The sequence below is a fragment of the Ctenopharyngodon idella genome, chromosome 24, assembly GCF_019924925.1.
Source record: "Ctenopharyngodon idella isolate HZGC_01 chromosome 24, HZGC01, whole genome shotgun sequence".
Classification (NCBI taxonomy): domain Eukaryota; kingdom Metazoa; phylum Chordata; class Actinopteri; order Cypriniformes; family Xenocyprididae; genus Ctenopharyngodon; species Ctenopharyngodon idella.
The window spans coordinates 29,096,143-29,109,834 of NC_067243.1; the positions used below are offsets into that span (position 1 = coordinate 29,096,143).

Genomic DNA, 13,692 nt, shown 5'->3' on the forward strand with positions numbered 1-13,692 from the left:
TGGAAAACTTCTCTCTATGACCCTGGCCGTTGTGCTGTAACTCAGTTTCAGGGTGTTACCGATCTTCTTATAGCCTAGGCCATCTTTGTGGAGAGCAACAATTCTAATTCTCAAATCCTCAGAGAGTTCTTTGCCATGAGGTGCCATGTTGAACATCCAGTGATCAGTATGAGAGAATTGTACTCAAAGCACCAATTTTTAACTGCTCTAATACAAGATACACACATTTGTATGGTCCTGTCAAGCAGATAAAAACATGAACATGATGAATAGGACATGTGGCTTTGCATGGTTAAACAACATACAACTGTTATCACTTAGGGTGTACTCACTTTTGTTGCCAGCTATTTAGACAATAATGGCTGTATGTTGAGTTATTTTCAGAGGACAGTAAATCTGTACTCCTATACAAGCAGCACATTGACTACTCTAAAATATATCCAAGTTTCATTTCTATAGTATTGTCTCTTGAGAAGATATACTAAAATGGTTGCTGACATGTGAGGGGTGTACTTAATTTTGTAAGATCCTAAAGAGCCAGAGAATGTGTGCTGCATGAAGCCAGAACAGGTAAAGTTTAGTTTAATTACGGTTATAACTTGTCATGTTATCACCTTGCTTTTATGACATGCTATTGCATTTGTGTTATGTACTGTATTGCAATAACATGGCCTCGCCCCCTTTCTTGTGTGTTCTCAGGGCGGGGTTTATGTAAATTGTAGGGTTAGAGATGTTACCAATCCAGGAAGAAGCTCGTTGTAGTCCCTACCAGCCGTTTGTTGTAGTCCTTAAACAGAATTCTTTAAAAGAAAATATCTCCCTTTGCTTTGAACTTTGAGCATCGTAACTTTGCAGATGTTGTTTATGTTCAAACAGCAACATTACACACTAACTAAAGTAAAAAAGTCAAATCATAATCAACCACTGCTTTAAGAAATGTGCATTGTGCAATAAATAAATACTCCAAATAGAGTTTAATTATAATTTTATATCAGTAAGTTCTAAATGATATGTTAATAAATATGTTAACGGATTTGAAGGATACTTAGTTTGAAATAAATGTATTTTAAATAGATTTTGGTATTGTCACAGACACACCAGGCTCCACCATCAGCCAATCACAGCGCACTCCCGTCGTTTTGCTGTTTCACATTTATCCTGTATTTGCTTTACTGTCTCTTTATATCATAATTGCTGTATTTATGATGTTAGAACATTGTTAAGGGTTTCTGTCATAATGTGCATCAGTGTGATTAGTGAATTTTCCTTTAAAGTGCTGCTTTTAACCATTGAATTTTAGCATCTCATTTGTACATGTGTCTTTCTATGCAGGGATGAGAGAGTAGGGCTTCTGATGTGTGTAAACTAATCTTACCTCACAGTTTATGATTATTAATTATTGATGATTATTAATTATTTATAAATCGGTTGATGAGCATAGTTCCTGCATGTGTGCTGGGTCGGGACTATCCTCGTTCATGTCCGTGGCATGTACAGCAGAGATCCAACAGCATTAAGTTCTTGTTATCAGGGACGACGTGAACCGACAGGCTTTAGATGGGAGTCTCAATCGTTCTGTTGGCACAGATGCAATCACTCGACCTGGGTAACATCAGAGTATTATAATTTAGCAGAGGGACTTCTTTTAAGTTATAAAGCATAGCTTTAATTTACCAATGCGCTCAATGCACGTCAAAGTTCCGGATTGGCTTATACTGGCTGACACACTTCCGGTTACACTGACCGCGAAATTCTAGCTCACTTGATCGACAGACAGACCGACAACCGGCAAACATGGCTCTCTTTTACACTCGCTGTCTTCAAGACCTACCTCGTCTGACCATCAATGATGTGGACCGACTTGTCAAGAAGTCATGTCCCACCCCCTCCAGCAAACGGGAAAAGGGATTTAAGATGTATATCGCCAGCTACATCGATAATTACGAGGGTAAGTCATTACGTTGAAATGTTATTGTAGCAGCTAACGTTAGTGTTAATGTTAGCTGTTTTGTTAGACTATGACTGACAGATTTACTTGCTAACTTTCGATTGTGAGTTTTCTTTTATAGAGATATTGTGTAAAATCGTGTGTTCGTCGTCCTTCCTCACAGTGTCAATGAAAGACAAGGTGACAGGAGAGGTCAGCGTGAGGGCAGTCTGTCATAGATCCATGAAGAAAAGTGAAAAACCACACGACTTGAGAGTAGGGTTATTGTTAGGGCAATGGTTAGGCAAGCTAATAAATTGCCTGTCAGCTTAATAAAAGTAACATCCAAGCAAATTGTTTAAAAATTGTTAAAAATTAATACATTTTCATATTTTGTCTGTGAGCCTCAGAAAACTGCATTATTTTTCTTATGAATGCTTTATCTGTCAAGCAATATCTCATCTAAGCTTCTATTTCTCCCTAGATGGTGTTAAAGCACTCAAAACCTGTTGTTTTGGTGAGCAGCCATTGTTCCTGTGTGGCGGGCTGTGCCTTATGCAATCATTTTTTTTTTGCACTTCTTTATAAGTCTGCCCATTATTCACAGCTAAACATTCCTGCTGTTCCTCCGGTGCACAGCTGCACAGACACAGAGCAGATCTGGCATAAACCAAGGACACTGGTAAGTCATGTAACATGTGAACTGTACTATTACTGTGCATATTGTAGCTATTGTGATGCCATGTTGAATGTGTCTCTGATGTTAGGGTGTTAGGCCAGGCCCAGTTGGAGAAATGGAGTTTCGAAAACCCTGCAATTCAACAACAGACTGTGTAAGGTGAGATTATCTTTACTTTGTATCTCGGTGTGGTTTTTGCATGTAACCCATTTTATGTACACTACCAGTCAAAAGTCTGGACACGGTAAGATTTTTAATGTTTTGAAAAGAAGTCTCTTCTGCTCACCAAGGCTGCATTTATTTAATTAAAAATACAGTAAAAACAGTAACATTGTGAAATATTATTACAATTTAAAATAACTGTGTTCTATTTGAAAATATTTTAAAATGTAATTTATTCTTGTGTTGGCAAAGCTGAATTTTCAGCATCATTACATCATTCTAATATGATGATTTAATGCTCGAGAAACATTTATTGTGTACAATTGTACAAAATATTTGTGTACAATATTTATTTTTCAGGATTCTTTGATGAATAGAAAGTTCAAAAGAACAGCATTTATCTGAAATACAAAGCTTTTATAACATTATACACTACCGTTCAAAAGTTTGGGGTCAGTAAATTTTTTTATTTTTTTGAAAAGAAATTAAAGAAATTATTTTTTTTCAGAAAGGATGCATTAAATCGTTAAAAAGTGACAGTAAAGACATTTATAATGTTACAAAATAAATTATATTGCAAATAAACACTGTTCTTTTGAACTTTCTATATATATCCAGAGCTATGTGGACTGCCCCTATCTAAAAATGTCCGGTGGTGCTTTGAAACTCAGGAGGCAGCACAAGTACTACTGGCAAGTTCAAGGTCAGATGCTCTTGACAGGGCTAGAGTGGTGTGATTTTGTTGTTTGTGCTCAGGAAGACATGTTAGTCGAGCGACTTTATAAAGATCTTGATGTAATGCACACCATTAGAGACAGAGCAGATCATTTTTTCTTTTACTACTACATACAGAAGTGTTTGCAGTAAGTCACTCCAATGGCCTTGGGCATAGTACCTTTCAATAAGTTTAATCAGTTTCAATCAGTTCATTAACCAGTTTCAATCAGTTCAGTGAGTTCAGGTGTTAGTTTATTTTTACAAATCTATACAGTATCTGAACTGATCTATTGTTCATTTTTGCGAGTCTATACAAAATGGAAATTGTTACTTAGTATACAGTACACATACTGTTGTTTTACTGTTACACTGTATACTGCTGTTTTTCACAGATATTTTTATACTGTTACATAACTGTCAATGTAGACTAGCATACAATAGTACAGCTTTTCTCAGTGCCCATGGACCATCTGTTGGTGGACTCTGAAAGGGATTTTGTGTACATATTTATTTATGTATTTATTTGCTTGCTTTAATAATTGCGAAGGAATGTTGTAGGTAACTATCATAATAAATGTATCATAGACACATATCATAAATATAACTTATGACTCAACATTCAAATAAATAGAAAAGGCACTTGAAAATACTGTATCTTAGTCTTGTCTTTCACCATAGTTGTAAATATTTGAGCAGGTGGCAGAAGATTGACAGAATTAGAACTGTGTTGCAATTGCAGGTTTAACTATGACTGCTCTAACAAAGAAAGGAGGTCAAAAGTTGGATTGTAAAATTCTTTTTTTAATGAACCAACTGGTCAAGAAGAATGTTAATTATCAGGTATCAGTAATGAAAGAATGTTGGTACGAACTATATGTGGTAAGTCAAAAGGCAAGCAAAAAAACAGGCCATCATAGTAAGAAAATTAGACAGTTTCCAGAACATATTTACAACAGTATATTTACAACATTTCAATGTGCCAAATAAAGACTTTAAAAGACTTAGTACACAGACAAGAATGACACTGTGTAGACTCACTGGGCCCATGCCTTGACATGTGGTCCATTCTGATAGTTAATGAGAAGACATGACACTGCAAACAGTTGATTAATGCTACCAGAAATGGACAAGGGGATGACTGCGTCAAACAACTTATGTTCCTTCACCCGCCGGATCAGGCGCTCAACATGCACCCTGAGCCTGGCCACAGACTGAGTGTGTCTCACCTCTCCGGCAGACATTTCTGTGCCCTTGGTCACAAAAGCAGGCCTGTGGATTTTGCATGGTACCAGGTTATCAATTAAGAAGCCCTTGTCCACCATTATGGCCATGTCAGGCGTGAGGACGTCGATGATCCCTGATTGCTTGAACAGCTCCCGGTCACTGATTGACCCCGCATACAGTCCAGAGACAAAAGTTACTGCACCATGAGGTGCCAGTCCTATCAAAGCTTTGAAGGTGCAGTGAGATTTGTAGCTGGAAAAGACCTCACTCTGTAATAGCAGAGATGAAGGCGTTTGGCAGCGGAGCTCGGTACAGTCGAGGATAACCTGGGTGTCTCGGAAATTCTCAAATTCCTCTGGCAGGTAGGCTCGTACTCTCTCTTTCGGCAACCAAATTTGCACGGAACCTAAAAGAAAATAGAGGAAGTTCGCCCAAGTGGTTATGATGTGGCTCACCGTAGTCTGATGGACATGGAAGCGATGAGCCAGGTCTTTCTGCTTGAGGCCCAAAGCAAGGTGCATCATGAAGAGGAAGAATTCATCGATAGCAGGAAGTGCCCGAATCTTCACATATAGCCCAGTCTCCCTGGTGACATTGGAGCTGGTGACGCGAATCATCCTGTGTGTTGAAGGTTCAATCTGTTCCCAGAAGGCCATCATGTGTTTATAGGTTGCAAATCTGCAAAGAAATAAATTGTTTCTTTTAAAACATTTAAGGCATAACACATGGTACAATAATTAGGTAATTACTACAGTCTTAAACTGATTCTCAGATAATGAAACTACACTGACTTTGCACACGCCCACCCCTCAACACACACACAAGTTCCCCCTGCATTCTACGCACTTTAGTCCCATTTATCACATTTAGTATGATACTTGTATGATACTTGATTATAAAGACATTCAGAACATGTTCAATGATGGATGGTAAAACCCTATTCAAAAATATGAGAGGTACGTGAGCTAAAAACTAAACAACAATGACTAAAAAAAACTTTACCATTGTGCTAATGGCTTACATAGCAAATAATAATCACAAAATGGTTTTACCTTGTGTAAAAGCGAATATCCTCATCAGACCCCGCAAATCTCTGGAGGCCAAAGCGGCTATTCACCTTGGCCTGCTCCAGCTGTTTCCGCAGATCTTCTATCTCTCTCGTCAACTCCTCATTTTCACATAGTGATGAGTCCAGAGCTGCAGGCTCCGGAACTGAACAATAATCATGTCCACAATCAATTTCCATTTAGTTTTCCTCCATATCTGAGTCCAGTAGCGGTGGTCGATCTCGTCGTTCCCAAACACTTAACCTCGGCAGCTGCATTTGACGTTCACGATTCCACTCAAATACTGTAGGGACAGCATCTTTTTTCAGACGCCTCCTACGTGTTCCTTCCACAAAATCATCTGGTTTGAAATGTACATTGCATACCTTTGTGTGTTTCGTGATTTGGAAGTTGATCCTTCTAATGTTTAAAATCCATTTTTTCCTGATCTCTTCCTTCACCGGAAAGGAATGAAAACTAGCACAGGAGTTGTAGCGTGAAGACACAGAGCACAGCGGGACACTACAGTGCTCCGACGCTGACTTTATTTGTTTTTGACGTCGGAAAACGGTCTTTTCCATGGTTATGGAGAAGATATAAACTCATATAAAACTTTAAAACCGTATAAAACTACGTCGTTTTCTTTGTTGTTTTAGTGAGGGGCATGTCTCCCACATAGCTGATGGTTTCTCTTGTTTACCTAACAAACCGGAAGCGCCCCTGCCGGTATAAAGTATGAGCGGAAATACATCAGAATTCTCGTTGCTTAGAGCCCATTATGTTTTCAAAAAGAATATTAAAGAATATTACAAAACATGCAGTAGAAGAGTAATAATGCAAACAAATGTTAATAAAAAGGCTTAAATACAAACACTTTTCTCTCTTTGCTGTGGAAGTTCAGTATAAGAGGAAATGTCAGGCATCTTAGGGGGGCACTGCAGTATTGATCTGGTGAAGGAGGAGGCCATCGAGTAAAAAAGGTTGAGAAACACTACACTAGTGTCATCACATCGACACAACGTCAAAGTGACTGACAGATAGAGAACTCAGTTATGTAACAGACACGCCATCTAGTGATGAAGCATGGAAGTGCAATTAAAGTGACGGACTTTCCTGCAGTTAGATTACATTGTAGTGGCAAGTTTTGCAGGACCAAGCACCACTAACATTTATATAATATAAAGATGATGTTACATGATTAGTACATCAAAATAAATAAATAAATAAATAAATAAATAATGTTTCTGAAAGGTTTGATACAATATTGTGTTGTTTGTGAACCTCCATCAGCAGCTGCAGTATCTCTCAGCTGTATCAGTGCATCACTGTGACGTCTGACTGACCGAGGTTTTTGTACCACTCTTTATCACTGTGTGAACACACAGCTACTAGGACAGTGTTCACTCTGACAGTAATAATCTCCTGTATCTTCAGTCTGGACTCCACTGATGGTCAGAGTGAAATCACTGCCAGATCCACTGCCACTGAATCTAGATGGAGTTCCAGTATAACGTCGTGATGTCACATATATGAGGAGTTTAGGAGCTTTTCCAGGTTTCTGTAAGTACCAGGCTAAGTCATTACCATTATACACTGCACTGCTGGTTTTACAGTTTATTTTGACTTCTTGTCCTGGTTGAACTGTCATTGATGGACTCTGAGTTACAGTGTACTGTCCTCTACACTCTGAGAGAAAGAACAAGAAGAAGAAGAAGAAGAAAATAATAATAATATTACAATTATAAATTGTAAAAAAAATTATCTAAAATTATAAACATTTAATATTTCAAGAGAATAATTGTAGAGCTGTGTTACACAAACCTTGAATAAACAGTGTGAGAGTCCAGATGAAGAAGGTGATTTTGTTCATTGTTGTTCTTTTGTCTTGTGTGATGATGAAGATTGTGTTCTGTTCTGCTCTCAGTCATGAAGTGTTAAACTCACAGCACTATAAACACTCTCAGAGCACTGAAGCATGTGTGACAATGCAAAGAAGTAGGCAGGATTTACAACAGACAAACTAATATACACTACAGTTACAGAATGATGATTTACATTTTCACTAATGTTATTTTTAGTTAGTTCAGTAGTTTTATTTTTACTCTGACTACTGAGACGCTGATGATGTGCAGATGAACGTCCATCTCACATAGGAGGGTACGTTCTCATGACCTTGCGCATCGTTCCCTAAAAGTTCTCTAAAGGTGATGAAAATCTTGACCCTTTACAGAACATTAGGGATGTTCTTGAAACATCCTCTTTTGGTTATGAAAGTGCTGCAGTTCAAGTTTCCTTATATGACTTTAGGGGGACGTTCCATATTGGTTATTCTATGGTCACATAAGAACGTCACAAAAAGGACATTTGGGACATTAACAGAACGTTCTCATACGGTTCTCTGTTAGTCAGATGGGGACGTTTCATTCGGGACTGTGCTGCTCCTGACCCATTTGGAAACCTTGTTTAAGAAGCACCCATTTCACCTATAGGTGAACTGAATTTATGTTTTATTAACAAAGTTCGGGAGGAGCAGGTTCAGATATTTAACCTAATTAGCTCAGGTGGAGAGGATTCAGTTAATCAACTTAACCAATGACAAGAGGTATAAATACAGCAGACTTACCTCTGTTCGTTGACAGTTTATCAGCATCCCTCCTCCACCCCGTCTCCTCACTCCAGACTACTTCGGACTACTTTTATCACAATCAGGGGGAATATTCTGGGTTCGGGCTAAAATTACGAGCTCAGAGCCCTCCCCCCAGACAGCACGGCAAATACTCATAACATTTTTGTATTTAATTATATATAAATGTGAACTCGTGAAAATGTTTGTAGTAAATAGTAAATCATTACTGTCTGTCATTTCCCTATATTTGTGGACCATTGGATACCTGGCGTTTCTTTAAACCAATTAAAAAGTTCCTGGGCAGCATATACACCCCAATGGACATGGTCACTTCCACATTTTTACATCAGTGCGGCACCGGAAGTCATTGTTTTTATATATATATATATATATATATATATATATATATAAAAACAAACAAATATATATATATTTGTTTGTTTTTTTAATTATTATTTTCAATACTTTGCATTTTAAAATAAACTTCTAAATGTCTGTTCAGTGGTCGCTATGTAACTAACAGAAGACACAATATTAAAATTATGCTGCTTCTAATTAAGTGATAGACAGCAGTTACAAATGATGTACAAAATACACGTAGCCTACTCATCTTTGCACCAATAAAATGTGCAACACTTTATGTTTTACTACCAATTTTTATGTAATATCTAATTAATTTAACTTTGAATTTAACGTTTTCATTGACATCTCACTATTTCAGGGCATGTGAGTTCCCGGACATAATGCATGATGGGATACACTTAGCCTCGGATACCGCTTCGGATAGTGTGGGTTTAGTTTGCGTTAAGGGCACTGCACTTTGGCATTTTTAAGACATGGGACAGTCTTGCGCACTTACTTCCTGTCACGTGCACGAGCTCTCAAGTGGCCAAGACCGCAAGTTTGGGTATTTGGACAAAGCATTCGGGCGCTTCTCAAATGGAAGGCTGCAAACCTCGGCTGTCACCAGTGTTGAGCACGTGACTTTAAAAAAGTAATTAGTTATAGTTACTAGTTACTTCTCACAAATAGTAACTGAGTTAGTAATGGAGTTACATCATTATAAAAGTAACTAATTACCAGGGAAGTAAAAAAAAAAAAAAAAAAAAATTCAAATATGTAAAATAACTTGGATGCCCCCAATATTAAATATAAGTCTAAAAATAAATTATGCTTGATCCGACTCGTGACTCATGATTCGCTCTTCCTCACAACATGAAATTTCTCTGTACTGTACTATGTGTTGTTAGCCATTAAAGAAAACGTAGTTTCATATTTATGTTTAAATAGGCCTTGCTATTTTTTAAATTCATCTATTTGATTATGAAAATTGAACAGCATGAGTAAGATATAATACATCATAAGATGCGCAATATATCGGGAGACATGGAGTGAGTCAGACATGATTTTGACCACTTCATTAATTTTTGTTTTGTAGAAAGCCTTTCTTTAAAGGGAATTTCGTTTTGTAGAAATTGTATCTTAATTTTAATCAATGTTTTATCAATCAATTGCCTGGATTTGATAAATAAGAAGCAAATATAGCACAATATAATCATGACATGGAGGCGCCGGCGCGATCACTTGCGCGTGAACTGGAGCGTGTCTTATAGATAAATGAACCGAAACTCAGCGGGTGCTTGCCTCACTGTGGACAAAAAAGTACTGTTTTTTTTTTTTTTTTTTTTGCAATGGACACTCATGGACATTTTACCCAATTAAGTGCCACGGATTGGATTCATCTCGCGATCACTATTTCATTATAAAGGTATGGAGTCCCGTTTGATTTTGCGTGTTGTTATTTGCACACCCGACACAAATTAATTACTGGTGTTGGAGCATCTATATGACACCGTAGATTGACAATACACCTTTTAGAACTTTCTAATGATATAACTTGTTATCTTTATTAATATTTTAGATAGATAGCTCATTTAACTGCTAACATGATCAGCAAACAGTCACCTTGGTTCCAACCACGTCCCGCCTCTATGCCCATTTTCAGTTATCCGGGAGTGACGTGCGGTGACGCGCTGCTAAGATGGCGGCGGCCTCATTTTCGCTTCAAAAATGCTCTTCAGAAATCAACGGGTGACGTCACGGACACTACGTCCATATTTTTTTACAGTCTATGGTCCAGCACTACAGCTGAATTAATATGAGTGTTCCTGTCCTTCAGAGATTCTTTGGTCGAGAGGATACAAGGCCTGATTTTCGTCTCAGCAGGGAGGACATCAGTGAACTCCTGACAGTGCTGGAGATGGACAGGCATCATGGGTAGAGGCCGACTCTGGAAACCCTGGTGTTCCTGTTTTGGTTGGCAACTGGGACATCCTACAGCTTAGTTTGCAGGGCCTTTGAATGCCCCTACCAACTGTTGCTATTGTTATATTTATAATGTATGAAAAACTGTAAAATCAGCCACTTTTCTTTACATTCACAACACTGGCATACAATCAGAATATGCACATGAATATGGATCTAGAGCTGACTTGATACACCTGATTTACAATATTGCTACACATTCTTTCTTATAACGACCAAATTATTGATCTCATTTTACCTGCAGGTGGTTGCAGCTTGTGCAATATTTACAAATCATACAATTGCTACATTGATCAACTGCATAGCATTTGTTAATTCATGGTTGTTGTTTTGTTTTTTTGTCTGTCCTCAGTCCTGAATCCTGATACAGAGACTTCTTTCTTTTTTTTTTTTCGAGTCAAAGTGACCTTTGACTTTTTTGTGTTCTTCAGTTAATATTAAACTTTACTTGCCTTGACTTGTAATAATTGCTTTAAGGAGCTCATTGATTCGGCCTAAAATAATTCATGTTAGCTAACTGCATGATTTTTATTATCTTAAACTGTACATTTCTGAAATGGACATTACTTTCACAGTCACCTCTGATAACAGATCACTCTAAATTGTGTAGACGTGTATTTTCTGTAAAGCTGCTTTGAAACAATATGTATTGTGAAATAAATGTGAATTTACACTGTTTTAATCTGTTTATTTAATATTGAACATAAAGGTTTATGCAATAAAGTAAGATGTATATTTTAAAGGCTCAAGGAACAAATGTTTTCATTTGTTATTCAGTAATGTCCATTACAGAATAATATTTCTTCACATTAAAGCATAAAGAAACTAATGGTAACAAATATTGTATCAGTCCTGCCTAAATTAGTTGAATATTTAACAGTTTGAGGTAAAAATAAGATATTCAAACTACATTACATCAGTCTGATTAAAATAAGGTCCCATTAGTTAACATTACTTAATGGATTAACTAACATTAACAATGAACAACACATTTGTTGCACTATTTATGAATCCTAGCTTGTTAACATTAGTTAAAATACAAAACAATAGTTAAAATACAACTGTTCCTTGTTAGGGCATGTTAGCTCAGGTCCATTAAACAATATAAATACAACATTTCATTCTAAAGAAGACAGAAATGGTATTATGCTATGTAATTGCTACACTGTAATATATGGCAACCGTCTGTGGTCTCGTAGTGCTTTATAGCATGTGTAGTTTACCAATTTGTGATTAATTTACAACAAAACATAATTAAAACATTTAACTTACATTTCATAATGAATTCGGGCATGCTTGACGTCGACTCACTTCCCGCCATGTTTTCTGAAATGCGTGCAGAGAGGATTGTGGGTAATTGAAGGCAGCGAAGGATACGTCTGATCCATCCTTCAGAACAGGCAGAATGAAGGGCGCGAAACAAAGGCTGCCTTCCAGGTCCTTCAGATTGAGATGGCCTTCAGCAGCGCTTGATGACGTTGCAGCCGAGATTTGCAGCCTTTTAATGCTGAGAATACTAGTCTACAAGCCTCAGAAGGACTGGACTATGAAGGACACAGTCTTCTGTTTGAGAAGCACCCAAAGTTTCTTACGCAGAGCTTTCAAAATGACAGAGGAGAAGATGACTTTTCAGCTTACAAGAACATCGCTGAATTACTGTAAATGATGTAAGTAACAGTGCTCAGTTGAAGGTGGTAGTTCACTATTAGCTAATCAGTAACTACTGTTTTTTCATTCCTCCCAGAGAACTACTAAGAACTACTATATACAGGTTCATAATTAACATGAATGATGCATAATGTATAATTAATTCTAAAGTGAAGGTCATGGTAACACACTAGTAATGACTGAAGTATTACCAAATCCTTCAGAAGGAATTACTAATTATTTGGAGCAGTATTCTGAAGTGAGAAACATGATAACTCTCTAGTAACTACTGGAGTCATTGTAAACTTTTGAGGTTAAGAGTTAATAGTTAATTTTACTAGTTACTAGAGTGTTAATAATGCATTACTCATTTGTTCCTGTGTAGTTATTCATTAATGAACGATCAGTATTATAAAGTGTTTCCAATCAGGCAAATAAGATCACTTGACATAAACACTCACTCTAGGACTTGTTTGATCGTTTTATGAAAAAAAAAAAAAAAATGTCAATTGTGATTTTTAAAGACCGTACTCACCCCCTTCACTCTGGTTTTGAAATGCTCGCATCTGGGCAGGACTCAAAATTCCTTTGGCCAGAAGTAATGCGTATAAAACATTATTTGTCCCAATGGCAGTGATTATTATAAATCACACTATTTTCTGAAATAATGCAAGAGAACGGTTGGCAATATAGCGCTTTTTAATTGATTGTTTAGATGAATTTTTATTGTTGTAGGATGTTTGGAAATATGTTAGGAATGATGTGGATAGTGTAATTCTGTTTATTTCTGTGTTTGTGTGTCAGTGTGTGTCGTGTTGTTAAGCACTTCTGTGGATGTATTTATGTATATGTATGACACCAGTGTCAAAGACAAATTTCTGCTCCGTGACAAACAGAATGAACAATAAAGTTAACTTAAGCTCAGATCATTTGGCCTTGTACGAATTTAAATGGGCTTTTTCAGAATTTGGCAAATCTGCGCAAAGTTTGAGACGATGTTGAGACATATTTGAGGAGAGCAACCCAGTCTCTGACAGTAAATCATTCAGTGGTGTGAGATTTGAAGATGTGGCTTACATTCACTGTTGAAGAGTTGAGCTTGAGAACATGTTTGGATTGAATTCAGATCATTGAATATAATTTACAGAGAAACTCAAGTGAACATCATGTGGAACAGAGAGATGATGAAAAACACTGAGAGTGAAGATGGAGAAGAGACAAACACAACAGAAGAGATCCACAATCTCTACATACAACAAATGAAAACATCACTACAATCATCCTATAAAAAAAATATAAAAATGTAATTAAATTATGACAATCATATTATTAAACTAGT

At 37.0% G+C, this 13,692-nt stretch overlaps 1 protein-coding gene across 1 annotated transcript; it reads right to left on the reverse strand.

Annotated features, from left to right (window-relative positions):
* Positions 1 to 4,270: 4,270 nt before the first annotated feature.
* On the reverse strand, positions 4,271 to 7,126 carry LOC127506775 (uncharacterized). Its single transcript, XM_051883603.1, has 2 exons — positions 5,762 to 7,126; positions 4,271 to 5,387 (listed from the first exon to the last, which is right to left on the reverse strand). Exons 1-2 carry the CDS (start codon positions 5,953 to 5,955, stop codon positions 4,520 to 4,522), a joined length of 1,062 nt encoding a protein of 353 aa, XP_051739563.1. The 5' UTR covers positions 5,956 to 7,126; the 3' UTR covers positions 4,271 to 4,519.
* Between the last annotated feature and the right edge of the window lie 6,566 nt (positions 7,127 to 13,692).